This window comes from Heptranchias perlo, chromosome 23 (genome assembly GCF_035084215.1).
Source record: "Heptranchias perlo isolate sHepPer1 chromosome 23, sHepPer1.hap1, whole genome shotgun sequence".
Taxonomy (NCBI): Eukaryota; Metazoa; Chordata; class Chondrichthyes; order Hexanchiformes; family Hexanchidae; genus Heptranchias; species Heptranchias perlo.
In genome coordinates this window covers 42,404,655-42,427,518 of record NC_090347.1, presented here as the reverse complement: position 1 = coordinate 42,427,518, position 22,864 = coordinate 42,404,655, and the positions used below count along the sequence as shown (strand labels likewise).

At 47.2% G+C, this 22,864-nt stretch overlaps 1 protein-coding gene across 1 annotated transcript in view; it reads left to right on the top strand.

Moving 5' to 3' along the window:
• The window catches only part of pkd1b (polycystic kidney disease 1b), a 146,001-nt gene that overhangs the window by 66,257 nt on the left and 56,880 nt on the right, over positions 1-22,864 (top strand). Inside the window, exons 12-20 of the mRNA XM_068004381.1 lie at positions 298-447; positions 2,763-2,900; positions 3,535-3,817; positions 5,583-5,805; positions 7,760-7,919; positions 11,517-11,651; positions 15,330-15,474; positions 19,374-19,961; positions 22,478-22,634. Of these exons, the coding sequence (XP_067860482.1) occupies positions 298-447; positions 2,763-2,900; positions 3,535-3,817; positions 5,583-5,805; positions 7,760-7,919; positions 11,517-11,651; positions 15,330-15,474; positions 19,374-19,961; positions 22,478-22,634 (1,979 nt within the window). The remainder of the gene's footprint in view (positions 1-297; positions 448-2,762; positions 2,901-3,534; positions 3,818-5,582; positions 5,806-7,759; positions 7,920-11,516; positions 11,652-15,329; positions 15,475-19,373; positions 19,962-22,477; positions 22,635-22,864) is intronic.

Sequence of the window (22,864 nt, the reverse complement as noted above, 5' to 3'; positions counted from 1 at the left end):
CTAACCCGTGCTGTACCTGCCCTGGGAGTGTTTGATGGGACAGTGTAGAGGGAGCTTTACTCTGTATCTAACCCGTGCTGCATCTTTTGGGAGTGTTTGATGCTGGTACTGGGTGCCTGAAATAAACACTGTTCCATTTTTCAGCGTTAACATCCCAGAGACTGATCGAAACAGAAGCCACAGAAAAAGGAAATGCTGAAAACAAATTCCTTCCAGCTCTTTCTGTGCACGGCTCACAGCAGGTTGCTGGGTCACTGTTAGGAATGACTAACTGATCGTGATATTCCTTATATCCAGGACCAGTCCACTTCTCCCTGCATCCCTCCTGCCTCTCGGGCCAAGGCCGTTGTCACCATCCCCAGGAGCACACTGCTGCCGGGCACGACGTACGTGTTCACCCTGACCATCAGCAAGCCGGGCAAGGAGGCCACCTGGACCACTCAAATGGTAAGTCCCGACTGACATCAGAGCCATGGATGGACCAGGGGACACTGTGCAGAGTGGACCTGAAGACTGCAAATGTGTTACAGGCTTGAGAAGGAAATAGATAACGTCATGTGCTGTGAGAATGAAGCGCGATGCATTTCCACATACATTTCATCCATTAAATTCGCCCACAAACATTTACATTGATGCAGCATCGGGTCCCTGGTGTGACTCAGAGACACCACTTATTGTGAAGATCAACCAGGAAGGTTCAATAGGTTCAATTCTCGGTCTGTACAGAGTCAGCTGATCTCACTCAGGACAGAATTGGAGGCACGACATTCGGCCTTAGCGTCCCTGGGCTAGAGAGGGGAGAAATCAGCTCAAGTTCCTGCTCCTGGTGACTGTATAGTGATTCCTGCCCCCGTGTGCATGCGTGTCTCTGTGTGTGTGTATGTGTCTCTTTGTGCGTGCCTGTGTTTGTGCGTGTCTGCTTGTGCGTGCGAGCGTGCGTGCCTGCGTGTGTATGTCTGCACGTGTGTTTGCGTGTGCGTGCTGACCTTTGGCGGGGACAGGTCCAAGTTTGGATTTGATGCTTTCCCATGGTAGAATAGGCTGCCAACACTCACAGTCTAATCTCCAGCATGAGGAATAGCTACTCGGGCAAAGCACTGCAAGATGCCCAGCGCCCTCAGGAGAGGGAGTCGGGAACGGCACAGCATTATTGAGATGGATAATGACGTATATTTATAAACGACTTGGATGAAGGAATAGAGAGCCGTGTATCCAAGTTTGCCGACGACACCAAGTAAGGTGACACAGTAAATAGTGGAGATGGGAGCAGAAAGTTGCAAAGGGACATTGATAGATTAAGTGAGTGGGCAAAACTGTGGCAGGTGGAGTTTAATGTGGGGAAGTGTGAGGTCATCCACTTTGGGCCTAAGAAAGATAGATGGAATGTTGGCCTTTATCTCGAGAGGCTGGAATATGAAGGGGTAGAAGTGATGTTACAATTAAATAAAGCTCTGGTGAGACCCCATCTGGAGGCTGCGTTCAGTTCTGGGCACCGCACCTCAGGAAGGATATATTGGCCTTGGAGGGGGTGCAGAGCAGATTCACCAGAATTATACTGGGACTGAAAGGGTTAAATGGAGATCAGATACAAATCAGCCTTGATCTGATTGAATGGCGGAACAAGCTCGAGGGGCTGAATGGCCTACTCCTGTTCCGATGTTCCTAAGCTTGGTTATGATGGTAGAATAGTCTGCCAACACTCACAGTCTGAGCTCCAGCATGTGGAATAGCTACTCGGGCAAAGTACTGCAAGGTGTCCAGCGCCTTCAGGACGGGGAGTGCGGAACATTGAGAACAGCACAGCAATATTGAGATGGAAAGAAAGCAGCAGCAGGGGCTGGAAATCTGAAAGGAAAGCAGAAAGTTCTGGAAGCACTCAGTCGGCCTGTCAACGTCTGAAAAGACACAAGTCGGGGAAAAGTCACTGACTCTGTATGGGTAGTTGTGGAAGGAAGGGTTGAGTTGAGTGTGGGTCGAGGGTATAGGCAGCGGGTCTCATGGAGGAGATAGACTCTGTGGGACAGAGGATAGATGGGGAAGAAGCTGTAGATTAATATGGGGCTGGGCAAGGGTGTGAGGATGGCTGGGGTAGGGGTACACAGGGTGGAGGAGGGATGGAAGGCTGCTGAGTACAGGGTCTTGATTTTTGCGATATAGGAGCAGGAGTAGGCCATTCAGCCCCTCGAGCCTGTTCCACCATTCAGTTAGCTGATCTGCACCTGAACTCCATTTTCCCGCCTTGGCTCCATATCCCTTAATACCCTTACCCAACAAAAAAAATCTATCGATCTCAGTCTTGAAAGCTCCAATTGACTCAGCCTTTTGGAGGAGAGAATTCCAGATTCCTATTATCCTTTGAGTGAAAAAGTACTTCCTGATTTCCCAACTAAACGGCCCAGCTTTAATTTTAAGATTATGTCCCCGCGACCTTGATTCCCCCCCATCCAAGAAAATAGTTTCTCTGTATCAACTCTATTGAATCCTTTTAATATTTTAAAATAAATAAATCAATGAGCTCTTAACGTTTGGTGTCAGAGGTGAAAATAGAGGAACAGAGGAAGGGGAGGGGAGGAGTGGGGTCTGTGGTTGAGAAGAAAAGTTAAAGGTTGTCCTTGCCTTCCAGGACAGTCCTGGGGTCAGAAGGGTTGAAATGGAGGTGCCCTACAATGCAAGTGTTGAATTGGTGATGGTATTGGACGTGTATAATTCAGACCTGTATCCCTGTGCTGACCAAGATTCAACCTGTGTGTTGTGAACTGCAGGTCCTGGTTCGAGCTGGGAAGATGCCCTGTGTGTTGTTGGAGTGTATCTCCTGCCACGCCCTCTGGAGCTACGGAGTGAGCAGGAGCACGCACGTCACGCTGACCGGAAGATGTGAGAACTGCGGTAACAAGTCCACTGTGAGTCTCCCCAATAACGGAGCGTGGTCCCCTTCGTGTTGGGTGTCCATCTCTGCCTCCGTCCCTCGGTTTGCTACAGGCCTTGGTCTTTTTGGAGATGTGCATGGAGCGACCTCCAACAGGAGGATAATATTCCACGCTGACATTCCCAGTGCAGTATTGAGGGAGCTCTGCACTGTCAGAGGTGCCGTCTTTTGGTGAGACGTTAAACCGAGGCCCTGCCCTCTCAGATGGACATAAAAAAGATCCCATGGCACAATTCAAAGAAGAGCAGGGGAGTTCTCCCTGGTGTTCTGACCAACATTTATCCCTTGGCCAACAACATTAAATCAGACGACAAGGTCATTTATCTCATTGCTGGTCGTGGGACCTTGCTGTGCACAAATTGGCTGCTGCGTTTCCTACATTACAACAGTGACTAGACTTCTAAAGTTCATCGTAGGCCTCAAAGCGCTTTGGGACATTTTGAGGTTGTGAAAGGCGCTATAGAAATGCAAGTCCTTTATATATAACAGTTCTATAAAGTGAGAGGATCCTCACATTTGCAACTCATGTAAAGGAATAGATGTTCTCCATCCTGCTCGACGGGCAACCTGTTCATATGTATTTCTCAGGCTTCATTTTTTTTTTGCAGCACAAATGGACAGTTCAAAGTTCAGATGGCTACGCTTTGACCTTAGACCACAAAACCACTTCCACAGGAGACTCGAACCCTGACCTGGTTGTCCGGCAGGGTGTCCTCCAAAATGGGGTCAACTACACCTTCACCTTGAACATAACTGACCTGGAGGAGGAAATCACAGGGTTCTCCAGCATCATTCTGACCCCTAACTACCCGCCCAGCGGAGGGGTCTGCACCATTCACCCAGACCAAGCCCTCTACCTGTTGGAGACCCCACTTAGCTTCAACTGCACAGGTAACTGGTGACGACACATTTGTTTTCAACTCTTTTCCCTCAGCCCCTTCCAGATTCCTGCTTTTTTGATGAATCTTTGTGTTCATTAGGTCAGTAGTGTTAGTGCTGCCACCTTCCATCCCAGGATGGGTGAAACTCCAGCCATCCTTATGATTTTTGCACGTTTGACTGTCAACTTTTACAAAGATGATACCAGAACTGAGAAGTTATACCTATCGGGAAAGATTGAACAGGCTGGGGATCTTTTCTCTAGAAACGAGAAGGTTGAGGGTGACCTAATAGATTATGAAAGGGTTTGATAGGATAGACGTAGAGAAAATCACAGTATCATATTAGGTACAGCACAGGAGGAGGCCATTCAGCCCATCATGCCTGTGCCGGCTCTTTGAAAGATCTATCCAATTAGTCCCACTCCCCTGCTCTTTCCCAATTTCCCTGTAAATTTTTCCTCTTCAAGTATTTATCCAATTCCCTTTTGAAGGCTATTATTGAATCTGCTTCCACCACCCTTTCAGGCAGTGCATTCCAGATCATAACAACTCGCTGCATAAAAAAATGTTTCCTCATCTCCTCTCTGGTTCTTTTGCTGATTACCTTAAATCTGTGTCCTCTCATTACCAACCCTTCTGCCATTGGAAACAATTTCTCCTTATTTACTCTAACAAAGCCCTTCATGATTTTGAACACCTCAATCAAATCTCCCCTTAACCTTCTCTGCTCTAAGGAGAACAACCCCAGCTTCTCCAGTCTCTCACATAACTGAAGTCCCTCATCCCTGGTACCATTGTAGTAAATCTCTGCTGAACCCTCTCTAAGGCCTTTGCATAGAAAAAAAAGGCAATTTTTGTTTTGTTTGGGGAGGAAGAAGCACAACAGTTGTGTAACGGGACCGTAACGGGATTCTTAACGTTGTTGCGTCAATTACATCTTCACCTTGCATATTACCACCTTAGAGAAAGATGTCACCAGTGAATAAGGCTTGGTGAAAGTTGTCCCTCAACAGATCTTAACTTTGTAGAGCCCAAGTAAGTCCAAGACTGCTGTTCTACATGGGGAGCCTCTACTATCACTTCCCACACTCCTAGACAGGTTACAAGAATAAGCTTGTCGTGTAACAGATGATCCATCTCTCCCCTCTAGCCTCCGACCTCTCCCCCCCCTCCCTCACAACCTCTTTTGTTGTGCTTTATTTTGTCAGTATTACTGTGCTCCCTATCCCTGTAACCTCCTCCTGCCCTACAACCCAACGAGAACTCTGAGTTCCTCCAATTCTGACCTCTTGTGCATGCCCCATTCTCTTTGCTCTACTGTTGGCTGCCCTGCCTTTAGCCATCTAGGCCCGAAGCTCTGGAATTCCCTCCCTAAACCTCTCCACCTCTCCACCTCTCTCCCCCTTTAAGACCTTCCTTAAAACCTACCTCTTTGATCAGGCTTTTGGTCACCTGTCCTAATGAATCCTTCTTTGACGTCAAGTCAAATTTTGTCCGATAACCTGTGAAGCACCTTGGGAGGTTTTACTATGTTAAAGGTGCTATATAAATGCAAGTTGTTGTCAGTAATCCTCTGCACTTCCCTTTCTTATTCCACTTACGCTGTCTGGCACACTCTTCCTCCTTCCTGATCCCTGACTGCATTAATATCAAGACTCAGCCCACCCTCTCATACTCTAACTCATTTCCCAGGAAATTCAGAATGGTGTCTGTGCCAGTAGCGCAGTTGGACGTGTCTGTCGAAATTAACTCTGTGTTCCTCTTGTATTTTCCAGGCTGGTGGGATGAGGACGGAGGCCTTGATCAGCTGGTTTACTCATTGGTGGCGGTGACCTGCCCCAGTGGCTCCTCTGCTTGTGATAGGTTCCAGCTGTACCGGGGCATTAAACCCTCCTTCAGTGCGTTGCTGCCTGCGGGCACCACGGGCAGTGCCTCAGTGGTCAGCGTAGTCATTGAGGTGGAGGATCTGCTGGGCGCTAAAACCACGGCTGTTAACAAGTGAGTGGGGACTTGCCCATCTACAGCTCTGCCAGCTGCTGCCCGGACTTTCAGGAACAGGGAAAGGCCAACAAACTTGTGGCCTTTTTCATAGATCGACCCCACCTGCCAATCTTCTCATCTTATCCCTTAGTCCCTTCGCTCTCCAGAAACCCATCTTATTGTCCCCTGACCTCATCGGTCTGCTTTAACATCCTTTCCTGATAACGTATCCCGGAACTCGATTAACCTTGCGATAATAAAGTTCCACTGAACTCGTGGCCCACTGCATTGATGTCACAACGACCGGTATTTAACCAGTAACTGCTGTGTGATCAGAAGTACACTCTGTACCACTGAAAACATCCACATTTAAAATGGGCAGTCGCTTATATCAGCCAAAATGTGATAACCATTATCCATGTGCATTAACATCAATTTCAAAGTCCTCCAGCCCTACAACCCTCCGAGATCTCTGCGCTGCTCCAATTCTGGCCTCTTGCACATCCGTGATTTTAATCGCTCCACCGTTGGCGGCCGTGCCTTCAGCTGCCTAGGCCCTACGTTCTGGAATTCCCTCCCTCAACCTCTCCGCCTCTCTACCTCTCTCTCCTTCTTTATGACGCTCCTTAAAACCTACCTTTGACCAAGCTTTTGGTCACCTGTCCTAACATCTCTTTATGTGACACGGTGTCAAATTTTGTTTGATAATCGCTCCTGTGAAGCCCCTTGGGATGTTACACTGCGTTAAAGGTGCTATATAAATGCAATTTGTTGTTGTTATAGCGTCTTTAGTGCTTCATTTATTTCGGGCAGAAACAGCTGTGTTTATTCACTAGTTCATATAATTACGTGAGCCTGACCGTTAATCTTTCACATAAATCGATACGTATAGAAAGGATCTGAAGATTATCAAGCCTTACCTTGGGTACCCCACAATGGTTCAGTCCATACCTTCGTATGGGAACCCGCAGATGCCAATTAATACCCAACAATGCATTGCGCACTCTCTCTTCCAAAGGAACCAAGAGAGATAGTAAAGACCGAAGAAGCTGACCTTCTCTTGAAAAAGGGCACTGATATTTTCTCTCTGGCAGTCTTTAATAAAAGTACATTCTTTCGAAAAAGAGAACTTTTTACTTGCATCCCATTGATATGATTTTAAACTAATGATGGGCAAAGCCACTGATTGAGATTTTTCATGGAACAAAATGGGTATAATTACAGATAACTGTAAAATACTAATTCCATTCAGCAGCCACTCCAGGGCAACTAACTGGAATGATTTTTAATCTTATTAATGTTCCCCCGTTATACTGGCCATCGGGTATAGCAGGCAAATCGGGTTCGTGTGAACACGTCTCTCTATAGGCAGTGAGGACTGTATTTTATTGATGATTTCCCCCTCCAGTTTCCCTCCACCTTGCTTGAAGGAACTGACTCCTTCCTGGGTTACAATTCCACGGGCAATGGCCACTCTTCAGTACCTCACCCACGCAGTGAGGCAACTGTCGGCAAGCTATTCTGCCACGAAGGGCATCGCACCCAAGCACAAATCCCAACTTCACTCCCACCTGCACTTTCCAGGAGTCACCGATCGGCGATCAGGGTCGAGATCTTGGGCTGATTTTTTTTATCCTCCGTAGGCCTGTGTCTTAGCAGCCCCGCCTTCACCCCGACATAGTGAGCTAACTCAGCATAGAGCAGTAGCCATTGTTTACAACTGGGTGGATTGCTAGGCAGCTTCAGAGGGGCACTAAGAGTCAAACTCATAGTGTGGGACTGGAATCACGTGTAGACTAGACCAGGAAGGGACGGCAGATTCCCTTCCCTGAAGTGAACCAGCACAGAGCAGTAATTGAGTTTTGATCTGTATAAATCAGTACACGAGACTTGTTGATATTTTAATATCTGTTTTTATGACACAGCATCACACTAACCAGGCAATGACATCCCTCTCTTGCCTTCCTCACAGGCCTCTGATGGTCCTGATGCCGGATCTTCCAGCAGGATCGCAGAATGTCGTTAATTGGTTGAAAAGCAAGAGCCAGTCGGAGCTGTGGGGCCTGGTTCAGCAGGGCAATCCCGGGGAGGTGATCCCGTACTCTCTCGCTCTCATCAGTGCTCTCAACCAGGTGAGGACTCACCGCGGAGCTGGGGGGGGGTCTGTGTCAAGGATCTCGCACTGGGTCAGTTCCCTCAAGGGCTCCAGTTATTTTCTTTATTATTATTAAGCCTTTTTAAAATATAAATTTAAGTTATACAGAAATGTACACAGTATTTCAAGTCATGATATACTACAGGGAGTACGGTACAGGGAGTACACTACAGGGAATATACTACAGGGGGAGCAGTACAGGGAATATATTACAGGGGGAGCAGTACAGGGAGTACAAGGTATGGTACAGTATAGGGAGTACAGTGTAGGGAGTACAGTGCAGGGAGTACAGTGTATACAGTGCAGGGAGTACAAGGTATACAGTGTAGGGAGTACAGTGCAGGGAGTACAAGGTATACAGTGCAGGGAGTACAAGGTATACAGTGCAGGGAGTACAAGGTATGCAAGGTAGAGTTTTCATTTCCTCTTCACAAACCATACTTCCTGTTGTCAACATTATTGGTCATGCCTTTCTGTCAATATTTACCCATCTAACTGGCTATCCTACACTTCCCACTCAATTTTGTTATTCAAACTATCACTATGGTCTAGCCTAAACATCTATCACCAGCTCACCGTGGCTGCAGTGTGTACTATCTACAGGATGCACTGCAGCAACTCACCAAGGCTTCTTCAGCAGCACCTCCCAAACCCGTGATTTCTGCTACCTAGAAGAACAAGGAAAGCAGGTGCATGGGAACACCACCTCCTCCAAGTTCAATGAGGAGTGTAAAAGAGCATGCCAGGAGCAGCACCAGGCATACCCAAACACTGTGCAATCATCAGCGAACATCCCTATTTCTGACCTTATGATGGATTGATGAAGCAGCTGAAGATGGTTGGGCCTAGGATACTCCCCTGAGGAACTCCTGCAGTGATGCCCAGGGGCTGAGCTGATTGGCCCCCAACAACCACTACCACCTTCCTTTGTGCTAGGTATGAATCCAACCACTGGAGAGTTTTCCGCCCGATTCCCATTGACTTCCAATTTTACTAGGACTCCTTGATGGCACACTCGGCAGCTTGCTATAGACAGAGCTAAGCGATCCCACAAACAACGGATCAGATCAAAGCTCTGCAGTCCCACCACATCCAGTCATGAATGGTGGTGGACAATTAAACAACTAACGGGAGGAGGAGGCTCTGTAAACATCCCCATCCTCAATGATGGCGGAGTCCAGCACGTGAGTGCAAAAGACAAGGCTGAAACGTTTGCAATCATCTTCAGCCAGAAGTGCTGAGTGGATGATCCATCTCAGCCTCCTCCCGAGATCCCCAACATCACTGAAGCCAGTCTTCAGCCAATTCGATTCACTCCATGTGATATCAAGAAACGGCTGAGTGCACTGGATACAGCAAAGGCTATGGGCCCCAACAACATCCCGGCTGTAGTGCTGAAGATTTGTGCTCCAGAATTAGCCGCACCTCTAGCCAAACCGTTCCAGTACAGCTACAACACTGGCATCTACCCGACAATGTGGAAAATTGCCCAGGTATGTCCTGTCCACAGAAAGCAGGACAAATCCAATCCGGCCAATTACCACCCCATCAGTCTACTCTCAATCATCAGCAAAGTGATGGATGGTGTCGTCGACAGTGCTATCAGACGGCAGTTACTCACCAATAACCTGCTCACCGATGCTCAGTTCGGGTTCCGCCAGGACCGTTCAGCTCCAGTCCTCATTACAGCCTTGGTCCAAAAATGGACAAAAGAGCTGAATTCCAGAGGTGAGGTGAGAGTAACTGCCCTTGACATCAAGGCAGCATTTGACCGAGTGTGGCATCAAGGAGCCCTAGTAAAATTGAAGTCAATGGGAATCAGGGGGAAAAGGCTCCAGTGGCTGGAGGCATATCTAGCACAAAGGAAGATGGTAGTGGTTGTTGGAGGCCAATCATCTCAGCCCCAGGACATTGCTGCAGGAGTTCCTCAGGGCAGTGTCCTGGGCCCAACCATCTTCAGCTGCTTCATCAATGACCTTGCCTCCATCATAAGGTCAGAAGTAGGGATGTTCGCTGACGATTGCACAGTGTTCAGTTCCATTCGCAAACCCTCAGATAATAAAACAGTCCATGCCCACATTAAGCAAGAGCTGGACAACATCCAGGCTTGGGCTGATAAGTGGCAAGTAACATTCGTGCCAGATAAGTGCCAGGCAATGACTATCTCCAACAAAAGAATCCAACCACCTCCCCTTGACATTCAACGGCATTACCATCGCCGAATCCCCCACCATCAACATCCTGAAGGTCACCATTGACCAGAAACATAACTGGACCAGCTACATAAATACTGTGGCTACAAGAGCAGGTCAGAGGCTGGGTATTCTGCGGCGAGTGACTCACCTCCTGACCCCCCCATAGCCTTTCCACCATCTACATGGCACAAGTCAGGAGTGTGATGGAATGCTCTGCACTTGCCTGGATGAGTGCAGCTCCAACAACACTCGAGAAGCTTGACACCATCCAGGACAAAGCAGCCCGCTTGATTGGCACCCCATCCACCACCCTAAACATTCACTCCCTTCACCACCGGCGCACTGTGGCTGCAGTGTGTACCATCCACAGGATGCACTGCAGCAACTCGCCAAGGCTTCTTCGACAGCACTTCCCAAACCCGCGACCTCTACCACCTAGAAGGACACCTAGTTCCGCACCCATGAGGACGGCCTCAACCGGGATCTTGGGTTCATGTCACACTACACGTAACCCCACCAGCGAACAAATGTTATCTGTTTTTAATATAACGGGTCATTGACTGTCTTCCTTATCTCTCTCTCTCTTTTTTTGTTTTTGGGGGTTTGTATATTCGGTGGCCTTTTTAGGTGACACCTTTCTGTCTGCTCACTGTGATTGCCTTGGCAACAGGCAGTAATCACCAGGCATTGTTCTGTGATTTTAAAATGCGAAGGATTCGAAAATGTTATTTCCACACCGTTCACCTGAGGAAGGAGGAAGCCTCCGAAAGCTTGTGGGATTAAAAATAAAATTGTTGGACTATAACTTGGTGTTGTAAAATTGTTTACAATTGTCAACCCCAGTCCATCACCGGCATCTCCACATCATAGAAGGACAAGAGCAGCAGGCACATGGGAACAACACCACCTGCACATTCCCCTCCAAGTCACACACAATCCTGACTTGGAAATATATCGTCGTCCCTTCATTGTCGCTGTGTCAAAATCCTGGAGCTCCCTTCCTAACAGCACTGTGGGAGAACCTTCACCACACGGACTGCAGTGGTTCAAGAAGGCGGCTCACCACCACCTTCTCAAGGGCAATTAGGGATGGGCAATAAATGCTGGCCTCGCCAGCGATGCCCACATTCTGATAATGAATTTTTTTAAGAATCTGGCCACTAGGTGGTTCTGTGGAGTGAAATTCTAAAGTGTCTCTCCCAACTCCATAAAACATATTCATAAACTTGTGCCAACAGCACAGGCAATTTGCTAATAACATTTAAAGTTCAGAGCAACATGGAGCAAGTGGAGAGCATTATGATGCATCTCACTCTGTGACGGAAACATTCAGGATAGGAAGGAGGTCTCAGATTTCTGGTTTGATATTTTGTTTTCAGGACTTCAGGCTCCATGAACAAGCCCTGCAGGACCGGATCGCCATCCGTAGTAACGTGACCCTGGCACTGACGTCTCTGAACGTCATCACGCTGGAGGATGTGACCCAGGTCAGCGCGGTGCTGGCTCAGTGTGCGGTGAGGAAACAGCAGCTTCTTTTCCTTCTCTTTAAACAGCTTGTGGTGTTCACCATGCAGGTAGCCGCAGGTCGTAAATTCACTGGGTCAGGACCTCCTTCTAAGGCATAGTGCACAAGTTGGAACATGTCTCACTCATTCCCACTCACACTCACATTCGCACACTCACACTCAATCAGACTCACACTCACATACACCCACTCTCGTTCCTTCTTTCTTTCTCTTTTTTCTTTTTCTTCTCTCTTTTCTTTCTCTTCTCACTCGCTCGCTCGTTCGCTGTCTCTCTGTGTTTCTCTCTCACTCTGTCTCTGTCTTTCATTCTCTCTGTCTCTCTTTCTCTCTTTGTGTGTCAGCTGTGGCTCAGTGGTAGCATTCTCGCCTCTAAATCAGGAGGTCATGTGTTCAAGTCCCACTCTAGAGACTTGAGCACAAAAATCTGGGCTGACACTCTAATACAGTACTGAGGGAGTGACACCTAAAAACAGATTATCTGTTTGTGGGACCTTGTGTGTGCAAATTGGCTGCCATGTTTCTGACATTACAACAGTGACTACACCTCATAAGTATTTAATTGGCTGTGAAGCACTTTGGGATATCCTGAAAGGCCCTATATAAATGCAAGTTCTTTTTTCTCTTTCTCTCACTCAAATTCCCCACAGGAGCTAGAACTCCCTCGACCTTTTCTAATGGGTTGTCATGGTGTGCTCTGGATAATGTAGTTCCGCAGGGCCAAGGTATAAACTGCAACTCCCATTATGCATCTCTCATACACACAGAGCATTTGTCAATTGCTGCTAGAAGTTCCTAGGCCCAGGTGAAATTCAAAATATCAGGTTCCAGATAATGTCTTTTCGAGTCTGGCCTATATGTGACTCCAGTCCCACATCAACATGGCTGACCCTTAACTGCCCTCTCAAAAATCCGGTAAATCAGTGTCAGAGCAGTGGGAGGCATTCAAGGAGGAGATAGTGAGGGTTCAGAACAAATATGTTCCCACAAAGAAAAAGGGTGGGACTCCCAAATCTAGAGCCCCCTGGATGTCAAGGAGCCTACAGGGTAGGATAAGGCAAAAAAGGGAAGCTTATGTCAGATACCGAGAGCTCAATACTGCAGAAAGCCTAGAGGAGTATAGAAAGTGCAGGGGTGAAATTAAAAAGGAAATTAGGAAAGCAAAGAGAGGGCATGAAAAAATATCGGCAAGGAAAATCAAGGAAAATCCAAAGATGTTTTGTAAATACATAAAGAACAAGAGGATAACTAAGGAAAGAGTAGGGCCTATTGGAGACCAAAAAGGTAACCTGTGTGTGGAGGCAGAAGATGTGGGTATGGTTCTTAATGAATACTTTTACGACTGTCTTCACAAAAGAGGGGAACGATGCAAACATTGTAGTTAAGGAGGAGGAGTGTGAAATATTGGATGGGATAAACATAGTGAGAGAGGAAATCGTAACGGGATTAGCATCGTCGAAAGTAGATAAATTGCCAGGCCCGGATTAAATGTATCCCAGGCTGTTGAGGGAAGCAAGGGAGGAAATGGCGGAGGTTCTGACCATCATTTTCCAATCCTCTCTGGCTACAGGCATGGTGCCGGAGGATTGGAGGACTGCTAACGTTGTACTGTTGTTTAAAAAGGGAGGAAGGGGTAGATCGAGTAATTACAGGCCAGTCAGTCTAACCTCGGTAGTGGGCAAATTATTAGAAAAATTCTGAGGGACAGTATTAATCGTCATTTAGAAAGGCACGGATTAATTAAGGACAGTAGGCATGGATTTGTTAAGGGAAGGTGGTGTCTGACTAACTTGATTGAATTTTTTGAGGAGGTAACAAGAAGGGTCGACGAGGGTAGTGCGTTTGATGTAGTGTACATGGATTTTAGCAAGGCTTTTGACAAGGTCCCACATGGCAGACTGGTCAGAAATGTAAAAGCCCATGGGATTCAAGGGAAGGTGGCAAGTTGGATCCAGAATTGGTTCAGTGGCAGGAAGCAAAGGGTAATGGTCAATGGGTGTTTTTGTGACTGGAAGGCTGTTTCCAGTGGGCTTCCGCAATTCCCTTGCTTTTTGTGGTATATATCAATGATTTAGACTTAAATGTAGGGGGCATGATTAAGAAGTTTGCAGATGATACAAAAATTTACGTATGGTTGATAGTGAGGAGGAAAGCTGTAGACAGCAGGAAGATATCAATGGACTGGTCAGGTGGGCAGAAAAGTGAGAATTCAATCCGGAGAAGTGTGAGGTAATGCATTTGGGGCGGGCAAACAAGGCAAGGGGGAGTACACAATAAATGGGAGGATACTTAGAGGAACAGAGGGACCTTGGAGTGCATGTCTACAGATCCCCGAAGATAGCAGGACAGGTAGATAAGGTTGTTAAGAAGGCATACGGGATACTTTCTTTTATTAGACGAGGCATAGAATATAAGAGCAGGGAGGTTATGCTAGAATTGCATAAAACGCTAGTTAGGCCACAGCTTGAGTACTGCGTACAGTACTGGTCACCGCATTACAGGAAAGATGTGATTGCATTAGAGAGGATACAGAGGAGATTTATGAGGAAGTTGCTAGGACTGGACAATTTTAGCTATGAGGAAAGATTGGATAGGCTGGGGTTGTTTTCTTTGGAACAGAGGAGGCTGAGGGGAGATTTAATTGAGGTGTATAAAATTATGAGGGGCCTCGATAGAGTGGATTGGAAGGACCTATTTCCCTTAGCTAAGAGGTCAATAACCAGGGGGCATAGATTTAAAGTAATTGGTAGAAGGATTAGAGGTAAGTTGAGAAATTTTTTCATCCAAAGGGTGGTGGGGGTCTGGATCTCACTGCTTGAAAGGGTGGTAGAGGCAGAAACCCCCATCACATTTAAAAAGTACTTGGATATGCACTTAAAGTGCCGTAACCTACAGGGATATGGACCAAGAGCTGGAAAGTGGGATTAGGCTGGACAGCTTTTTTTTGGCCAGCAGAAACACGATGGGCCAAATGGCCTCCTTCAGTGCCATAAATTATTATGATTCTATACAGTGACCTGCTAAGCCATTCAGTTGTATCAAACTGCTACAAGTGGTTCAAGAAGGCTCACCAGCACCTTCTCAGGGCAACTAGGAATGGGCAACTAATGCCAACCTTGCCAGCAACACCAATTTCCTCAGAATGAATTTAAAAAAAGATGGAAGGCCCTGTTTGGGGGGAGCTACTTTCAGGCTTAAGTAACATTAAATAACCAATTTTATGGGTAAATTTATTTTTCAGGATTGTGGTTTTTTTTTGTTGCATTATGTTACAAATGTTATTTCTATTTGCATACACTAACCTGAGTGAAGAAGGAAATTGGTGACTTAGAACATTGGGAAGAAATTATTTGAGCAATGTAATCAACCAGGTTTGTGATATTTACTGGTTAGTGCGTTAAAGAAAATGAGGGGTTTAATTGGTTGGTTTTCTGTTGGTTACTGGCTCCATTTTTGAATTCATTGGTAACTGAATTGGTATGTGGTTATTTGAGCCAGTCATGCTATTTTACCTTGGAGGTGAGACACTCCTGGTGAGACACTCCTGGTGAGACACTCCTAGTGAGATGCCTCTGAGGAGATTCTTTCAGGTGTGACAACTTTAAAAAATCAACAATGAATGAGCACTCAAAGATTTTTCATTTTATGAATCGCTGCTTTTTCCTGCAGGCTTTTCCCCGAGAATTTGTTGGGGGACAGGGCCTGACCGGAAGCCTGAAGATGAGCAGACGAATGATTGACATCATTGGGAACGAGTCGGGTCAAGGATCCGCCACACCCCTCGAGGCTGGAACAAACATTTTGAGAATCCTAGGTACCCAGCACCTCTATGTGTCAGTGTATTATCCTATTGTCATAGGGAGACCTTCATTAGTGGGACCTTCACATTTACCACGTGCACTGTTATCCTTTGTATCAGCCATGGCTCAGTTGGTAGCACATTTGCCTCTGAGTCAGAAGGTCATGGGTTCATTGAGTTACATCGAAACTACAGCACAGACACGGGTCATTCAGCCCAACTGGTCTATGCCGGCGTTTAAGCTCTGTACGAGCTTCCTCCCTCCCTACTTCATCTAACCCTATCAGCATATCCTTCTATTCCTTTCTCCCTCATGTGCTTATCTAGCTTCCCCTTAATTCCATCTATGTTATTTGCCTCAACTACTCCTTGTGGTAATGCATTCCACATTCTTACCACTCTCTATGGCTCCCTGGACTTGTTCTATCTCACTTTTTAAATATAGGACTAACATTAGCTGTCTGCCAGTCCTCTGCCACTATTCCCTTTTCTAGTGAATTTTCATATATATATGTAACATTGCCTCTGCTATCTCCTCCCTAACTTCTTTTAATATTCGAGGATGCAATCCATCCGGACCAGGGGTCTTACCCTCCCTAAGTTTGATTAGTTTATCAATTATCTCCCACCTTTCTAACTTAAGTGTTTTTATTATCTTTTTTGATCTCCTCTTCTAATGTTATGCCCACTACGTTAGTCTCCCTGGTAAATACTGAGGCAAAGTAACTATTTTGCTGTCATTACCTGTGAGTTTATCTTGTGCATCCCTTAGTGGCCCTCTCCCTATTCTGATTTTTATTTTGTTATTTATGTGTCTGTAGAATACTTTACTATTTCTTTATATTCCTTGATAATTTAATATCTTAGTTTCTCTTTGCTTTCCTAATTGTTTTTTTTGACTTCTTTCCTGATCTCTTCCTAGTCCCTTTTGTCATCCTCTCCTTTATTGTCTATGTACTTAGAATATGCCTTTTTTTAGTTTCAATTTTACCCTTCTCTCTTTATTCATCCATGGTATTTCGTTATTGGCTAGTTTGTTCTTGTTTTTTAGAGGAATATATTTCTCCTGAACATAAAGATAGAACAGCAGTGGGAAATATTTTAAATATTTCCCACTGCTGTTCTATCTTTTTGTCTGTCAAATTTTTCTTCCAGTTTACCTTCCCTAGTTCCATTCTCATCCCCTCAAAATTAGCTTTTTCTAATCTATTACTTTGGTCTTTGTCTTATGTCTTTCTCAATCATTATTTTAAACCTTTTTATGTTATGATCGCTCTTGCCTAGATGTTCCCCTATGCTTACTTCTCTTATCTGTTCCGGTTCATTTCCCATTACTAGATCCTCTTGTTGAGCTTCTCACATACTGGGTAAGAAAGGAGTCCTGTACACACTGTAAAAACTCCAGTCCCCGTTCCCGTTTCTCTAACTCTTCTTGCCAGCTTATTTGGGGGTAGTTGAAATCTCCCATGATTATTATTCGATGTTTTTTACTCATTTCATAGATTTGTCTCCATATTTCATCCTCCACTTCCCTTCCATTATTAGGTGGTCTGTAGAATATACTTATTAACCTGATCGATCCCTTCCTTCTCTTTGTCTCAATCCATATGATTCTGTTTCTATCTTAATGTCACTGATGTCCCTTTTTTCTATTGCCATTATGTTGTCTCTAATTAGTACAGCTACCCCACCCACCACCCCATCTTCCTTCCCTATCCTTTCTAAATACATCATATCCTACAATATTTAACAGCCAGCCCAGATCATTATGTAGCCATGTTTCAATTATCTCTACCACACCTGACGCCTCGTTATGAATTATTGCCTCCAGTTCTCCTGTTTCGTTTTGGATGCTGTGCACATTGCTGTACAGGCAATTTAATTTGTTTTTAGTAATTGTTCCCTTCTTTTTGTTTTAAACAGTCATTTTGTACTTATGTCCTATAACTGTATTTTTTCCCTGACCGTTTATGTCACCCTTATTCCTTAACTTGGTCTGACCTTTGCTCCCATTTCCGATTTCTTTTTTCTTCAGATTTATGTTATCTTCCCCAGATCCCTCCCACTGGGGAGTGATTCAAGTCCCACTCCAGAGACTTGAGCACATAATCTAGGCTGACACCTCAGTGCAGTACTGAGGGAGTGCTGCATTGTCAGAGGTGCTGTCTTCCGAGCCCCCGTCTGCTCTCTCAAGTGGACGTAAAACATCCCATGGATATTTTGAAGAAGAGCTGGGGAGCAGTCCCTGATGTCCTGGCCAATATTTATCCCTCAACCAACATCATTAAAAAACAGATGATCTGGTCATTATCTCATTGCTGTTCATGGGATCATGTTGTATGCAAATTAGCTACCGCGTTTCCTACACTTCAAAAAGTACTTCATTGGCTGTAAAACGCTTTGGGATGTCCTGAGGTCGTGAAAGGTGCTATATAAATGCAAGTCTTTCTTCGTTAGTGCTGTTCTTTGAGACATGACCTATTCCCTTGGGGACTAACTGGGTAGAGTCCAGGCGCTACCTGTTCCCACAGGGGGAGGGGGTGGAGAGAGGTTGCGGGTTACCCCACAGAGAGGCACCGCACCATCCTCATGCACCTCCTGATGACAAAAGTAACCCCCTCCTCCCTCCACAAGTCTCTGCCCACACAGGTGTGATCAAGAGATCAGCAAGTAGGGGACCATGGTGCACAAAACCACAACAGACACTCAACTCATCGTGGGTCCTGCTCATTGCCAGCTCCAGCTCTGCACTGTCTTCCCACTACTGATACAGATGTTCTTTAAAATAAAAATTGCTGGGCGAAATTCCCCGTCATTCCCTCCTCCTCTTTCCCAGCATTATTCCTGTATGTCCCCCCTCTTCTTTCCCAGCATTATTCCTGTATGTCCCCCCTCTTCTTTCCCAGCATTATTCCTGTATGTCCCCCCTCTTCTTTCCCAGCATTATTCCTGTATGTCCCCCCTCCTCTTTCCCAGCATTATTCCTGTATGTCCCCCCTCCTCCTTCCCAGCATTATTCCTGTATGTCCCCCCTCCTCTTTCCCAGCAATATTCCTGTATGTCCCCCCTCCTCCTTCCCAGCATTATTCCTGTATGTCCCCCCTCCTCCTTCCCAGCATTATTCCTGTATGTCCGCCCTCCTCTTTCCCAGCATTATTCCTGTATGTCCCCCCTCCTCCTTCCCAGCATTATTCCTGTATGTCCCCCCTCCTCCTTCCCAGCATTATTCCTGTATGTCCCCCCATCCTCTTTCCCAGCATTATTCCCAGTCACTTCCCTCTGCCTCTCTCCCACCATTATTCCCAGTCACTTCCTCTGCCTCTCTCCCACCATTATTCCCAGTCACTCTTGAGTTATTCTTGACCATTCCCCACCCTTCACTCCTGGGTTTATTCCCAGCCACTTCCTCTCCCTCTCTCCCACCATTATTCCTAGTAATGCGAGTTATACCTGGCCATTCCCTGACCTTCACTCCTGGGTTTATTCCCAATCATTCTTTATTCCTGGTCTTTCCTCACCCTTCACTCCTGGGTTTATTCCCGATGTGGAGATGCCGGTGATGGACTGGGGTTGACAATTGTAAACAATTTTACAACACCAAGTTATAGTCCAGCAATTTTATTTGAAATTCACAAGCTTTCGGAGGCTTCCTCCTTCCTCAGGTGAATGTGGAAATGAAATCTGGGTTTATTCCCAGTCACTCAATCCTGGCCATTCCTCACCCTTCACTCCTGGGTTTATTCCCAGTCACTCTCTGTGCTTCACCCACTGGTCGGTCAATCACTGACCTCTCCCAGGGTTATTCCCACTGCTGCCGGCGCTCCTCTCGATCTTCAGGAGTGGAGACTGGCTGAGATATGTCGGAGATTATAGTGCGATGCTGTGCCGACCTGTTCTTGTGTTTCCCTATGCAGGTGCTGCAATGGCTGCGGTAGACTCCGATCCAAATAACAGGACTGAGAGGGGAGGCGACCTGGTCACTTCTGCCTCCGTCTTCCAGCTGACCAGCAAACTCGTCCAGTCCCTCATGCGCTCCCGTGTCTTCAACGAGGAGCTCTTGTCCCTATCCGTCTCGGAGATCGAAGTGCAGGGGAAGAGAACGGACCCCTTTAACCTGCTGTGTGCCCGGCCCGGGGACCGCTGCCACTTCCATATCCCCCGGGCGCTATCCCTCCAGCTGTCTGGGAACCGCCAGCTCATCCAGGTCACCATGAGCCTCGGGGTCAACCCCTTCCCGGCAGGCTCCATCGGCAACTACAGCATCTCCACCCGCCTCGGTTCCATGGAGTTCAGCAGCCCACAGGGGCTCCCGGTCCCCGTCAGCGGCCTGTCCGGGGAGAGGTCCATCCGAGTCACGCTGGCAGATGGGAGGCCGCGGCGGCTGGAGCGTGGCGCCACGTCGAGGACCCTCGGACCCGGAGAGAGCGTGAATTTCACCGTCCGGCCCGTGAACAGTAACCGGGCGGCTGGGCTCCACATTCGCCTGCGATTCACCCTGTTAGGTGCGTCTTTTCTCAATCACTTATGCCGCTCGTTGATTGTCACGTGTCAGTTTAGAGAGAGAAAAAAAGTCCTGGCCAGGATTTACCCCCTGCCTGGGGTGGGGGGGTCAGTTAAAGTGGAGCAGGGGTAGAGTCGCCAACTCTGGTTGGACGTAGTCCTTGAGGTGTCATCACATGACCTCCTGCCTCGAACTGCCCCACCCCCACACTCCCGCCATTGGTTACCCAACATGTCCATACTTGTGGGGCATCCCCTTCCTACGGCCAGTTGGAAAGCGAATAGACTCTTTGTTACCTGATTGGACGATTCTTGACTGTCAGTCAAGAAATCTTTTTGTTCCCATCTCCAATATTTTTATTACGAATAAACAAAGTGTTCAAGGAAATTGTTTTTTTGAAAACACAATTTTTAATGCTCCCCATGATTTTTCTCTTCGGTTTGTTCATAGCAGTGTCCTGGAGATTAGTCGCTAATTCCTGGAGACTCCAGGGCAACCCTGGAGGGTTGGCAACCTTAATCAGGGTAGATTTACCCACTCTGTTCCCACCCCAATCTGACCGACTGCAATTTTAACTTTGCAGGTGGCAAAGACATCCATCCCCAAGCCAGTGACGCCCTCTTTGAATATACAGGTCGGGCTCTGATGATGGCATCGGGCCTGATCTGCTATTTTAACCTGAGGCCTGAGCCGGGGAGCAGCGATGACTTCCCCACTCGGATTGGGGGTTAGACGAGGTCCCCAGCGAGATAAGTTTTAAATTCCATATGGGGTTAGGAAGGGGCAGGAGTGCTGGGCCTCACAAGGAAACCTTGGGGGCCCCCCTTGCCTCAAATTTCTCCTTTCCCCCACCCCCCCGCCAATTGTGATCACTTCTAGACTCCTCCCTCCCCCACCTCACCATTTAGCTGACAGCCGGGGACCATTCCTGTGGGTCTCCGGAGATGGCCTCCTCCTGCCCGAATTCCTGCTCCCGCCTGCCTGCCAGCCAGGCACTGATTCCGGGATCAGGTGACAGTCAGAGTCTGACTATGGAAGTGAGGCCCGGGAGTCAGAATCTCTCCGGGCCTGCGAGTTTGTCGCTCACCCCGACCCCTCGCACAGAACGATCCCGCTCCGACTCAAAATCAAGGCCTCTGTTTCAGAAAAATAAAGCAAATGTTATTTCCGGTCCCCGTTACTGCTGGCAATTAGATTCCAGCTCGCCAGCACCGGGAAATGGCATATCCAGAACCACCAATAATCTTCCACGCTGGGGTTACTATGGAGAGGTAGGAGCTTCAGCCTACAGCTGTGCAGCTGCCAACGTAAACAAAGGGATAATTCTGCGGGTGCCAACAAGTAGTTAGGAGTCCGCAGTGTTGTCACCTTGTTTACATCAACATGGCTTGTATTCCCTTGAGTTTAGAAGGTTGGGGGTGATCTAAAATTATAAAGGGAGTTCAAGGTGTCTTACAGTACAAGGAGTATAGTACTGGGAGTACAGTACAGAGAGTATAAGGTATGGTATCGTACAGGGAGTACTGTAAATTTTTGTTCGGTAAGGGTATCAAGGGATATGGAGTTGAGGTACAGATCAGGCATGATGTAATAGAATAGTGGGACAGGCTCGAGGGGCTGAATGGCCTCCTCCTGAGCTCATCAACTGTAACGGGAGGTTTCCTGCAGCCTTCGCATCATTGCGTGTGTCTGTATCATTTCCTTAAATAAATCTATAAGCGAAAGACACTACTTCTAGAACTCTCATTCCAGGCTCGGTGACAGCAGCTCCCAGCTGCTCTCTCCACTATTTCTAACATTGAATCACATCGATCTGCATCTGCCACCTGTGGGCCCAGTTACCTAAAAGGTTTAAACCCTTCTGAATATAGTTGCATTGTTCCTTATTTTTTTCCCTGCCTTGTCTCTGGTATCATTTGCAAAGTTGCGGATTTTGCTTACGAAATCCCTGCCCAAAGTGTACTACAGGCTCTGCCAATTGCCTAGTGGGCTATGGCATTGCCTCAGTGTAACAGTAAGGTCTGAGGTTTTATCCCAGGTCTGTGCTGAGTTAGCTGATCCCAGCCAAGGGCCGTAGCTGGGTCACCACCATTGACCTCATCAATCAGCCAGGGTTCCTGCTCCGTCAATTGTTATCCAGTGACCTCCGTTAGAAAGTGCACGGGTGTGGGTGCCAGGTGAGGGCAGGATCGGGTTCAGCCGTGATGGCCTGCACAGCCGAATAGCCGGCTGAAACTCACTGCACAGGCTCAGGTGGGTGGCAGGGCTGTCAGTGTGCATGGAATCAAACCTCAGCATGAGTCAGCGCCTTCAGGAGAGGTGGGGAGGTCATTGGAACCCAAGGGCCATCTGACTTTTAACCCTTTTCCAGTTTGTTCCCATCAACTGCTCCACCCTGTTGCCTATTTTTAAGCCTGTTCCTCTATCCAGTGGTTCCCTAGCTGCCATCCCATAACTCCCATCTTTTTCCATGCAGCCGGGTCTTTCCCTAACGATTTGGAATCTCTCTCTCTCCAGAGTTCGGAGGAGCCCAGGACTCTGATCCCTTCGTCCGTGTCCACCTCCACAATGATTCCCGGTTTGACGGGTCCCCGTACAATGCGACAAGGGGAATCGCATTGCCTTCCGACACTGGCAGTTTGAGTGCTGAACACACCATCTTCCTGTCGCCTGAGTGAGTAGAGTCTCTCGTGTGTGGGCTCAGCGCATTCACTGCAATGTTAAATTATGGCTGACAACTAGGTTTATTCTCGGCTTTAATTAAAGGGGCGGGAGCCAGTTTTGGAATCCACTTCTCCTTTGAGAAGACGCAGAGATGACGTCATCACGTCACACACAGTAGGCTTTCACTTCATCAGGCGCCTTTTATAAGGAACCAACCATGGCCCAGTGGTAGCACTCTCA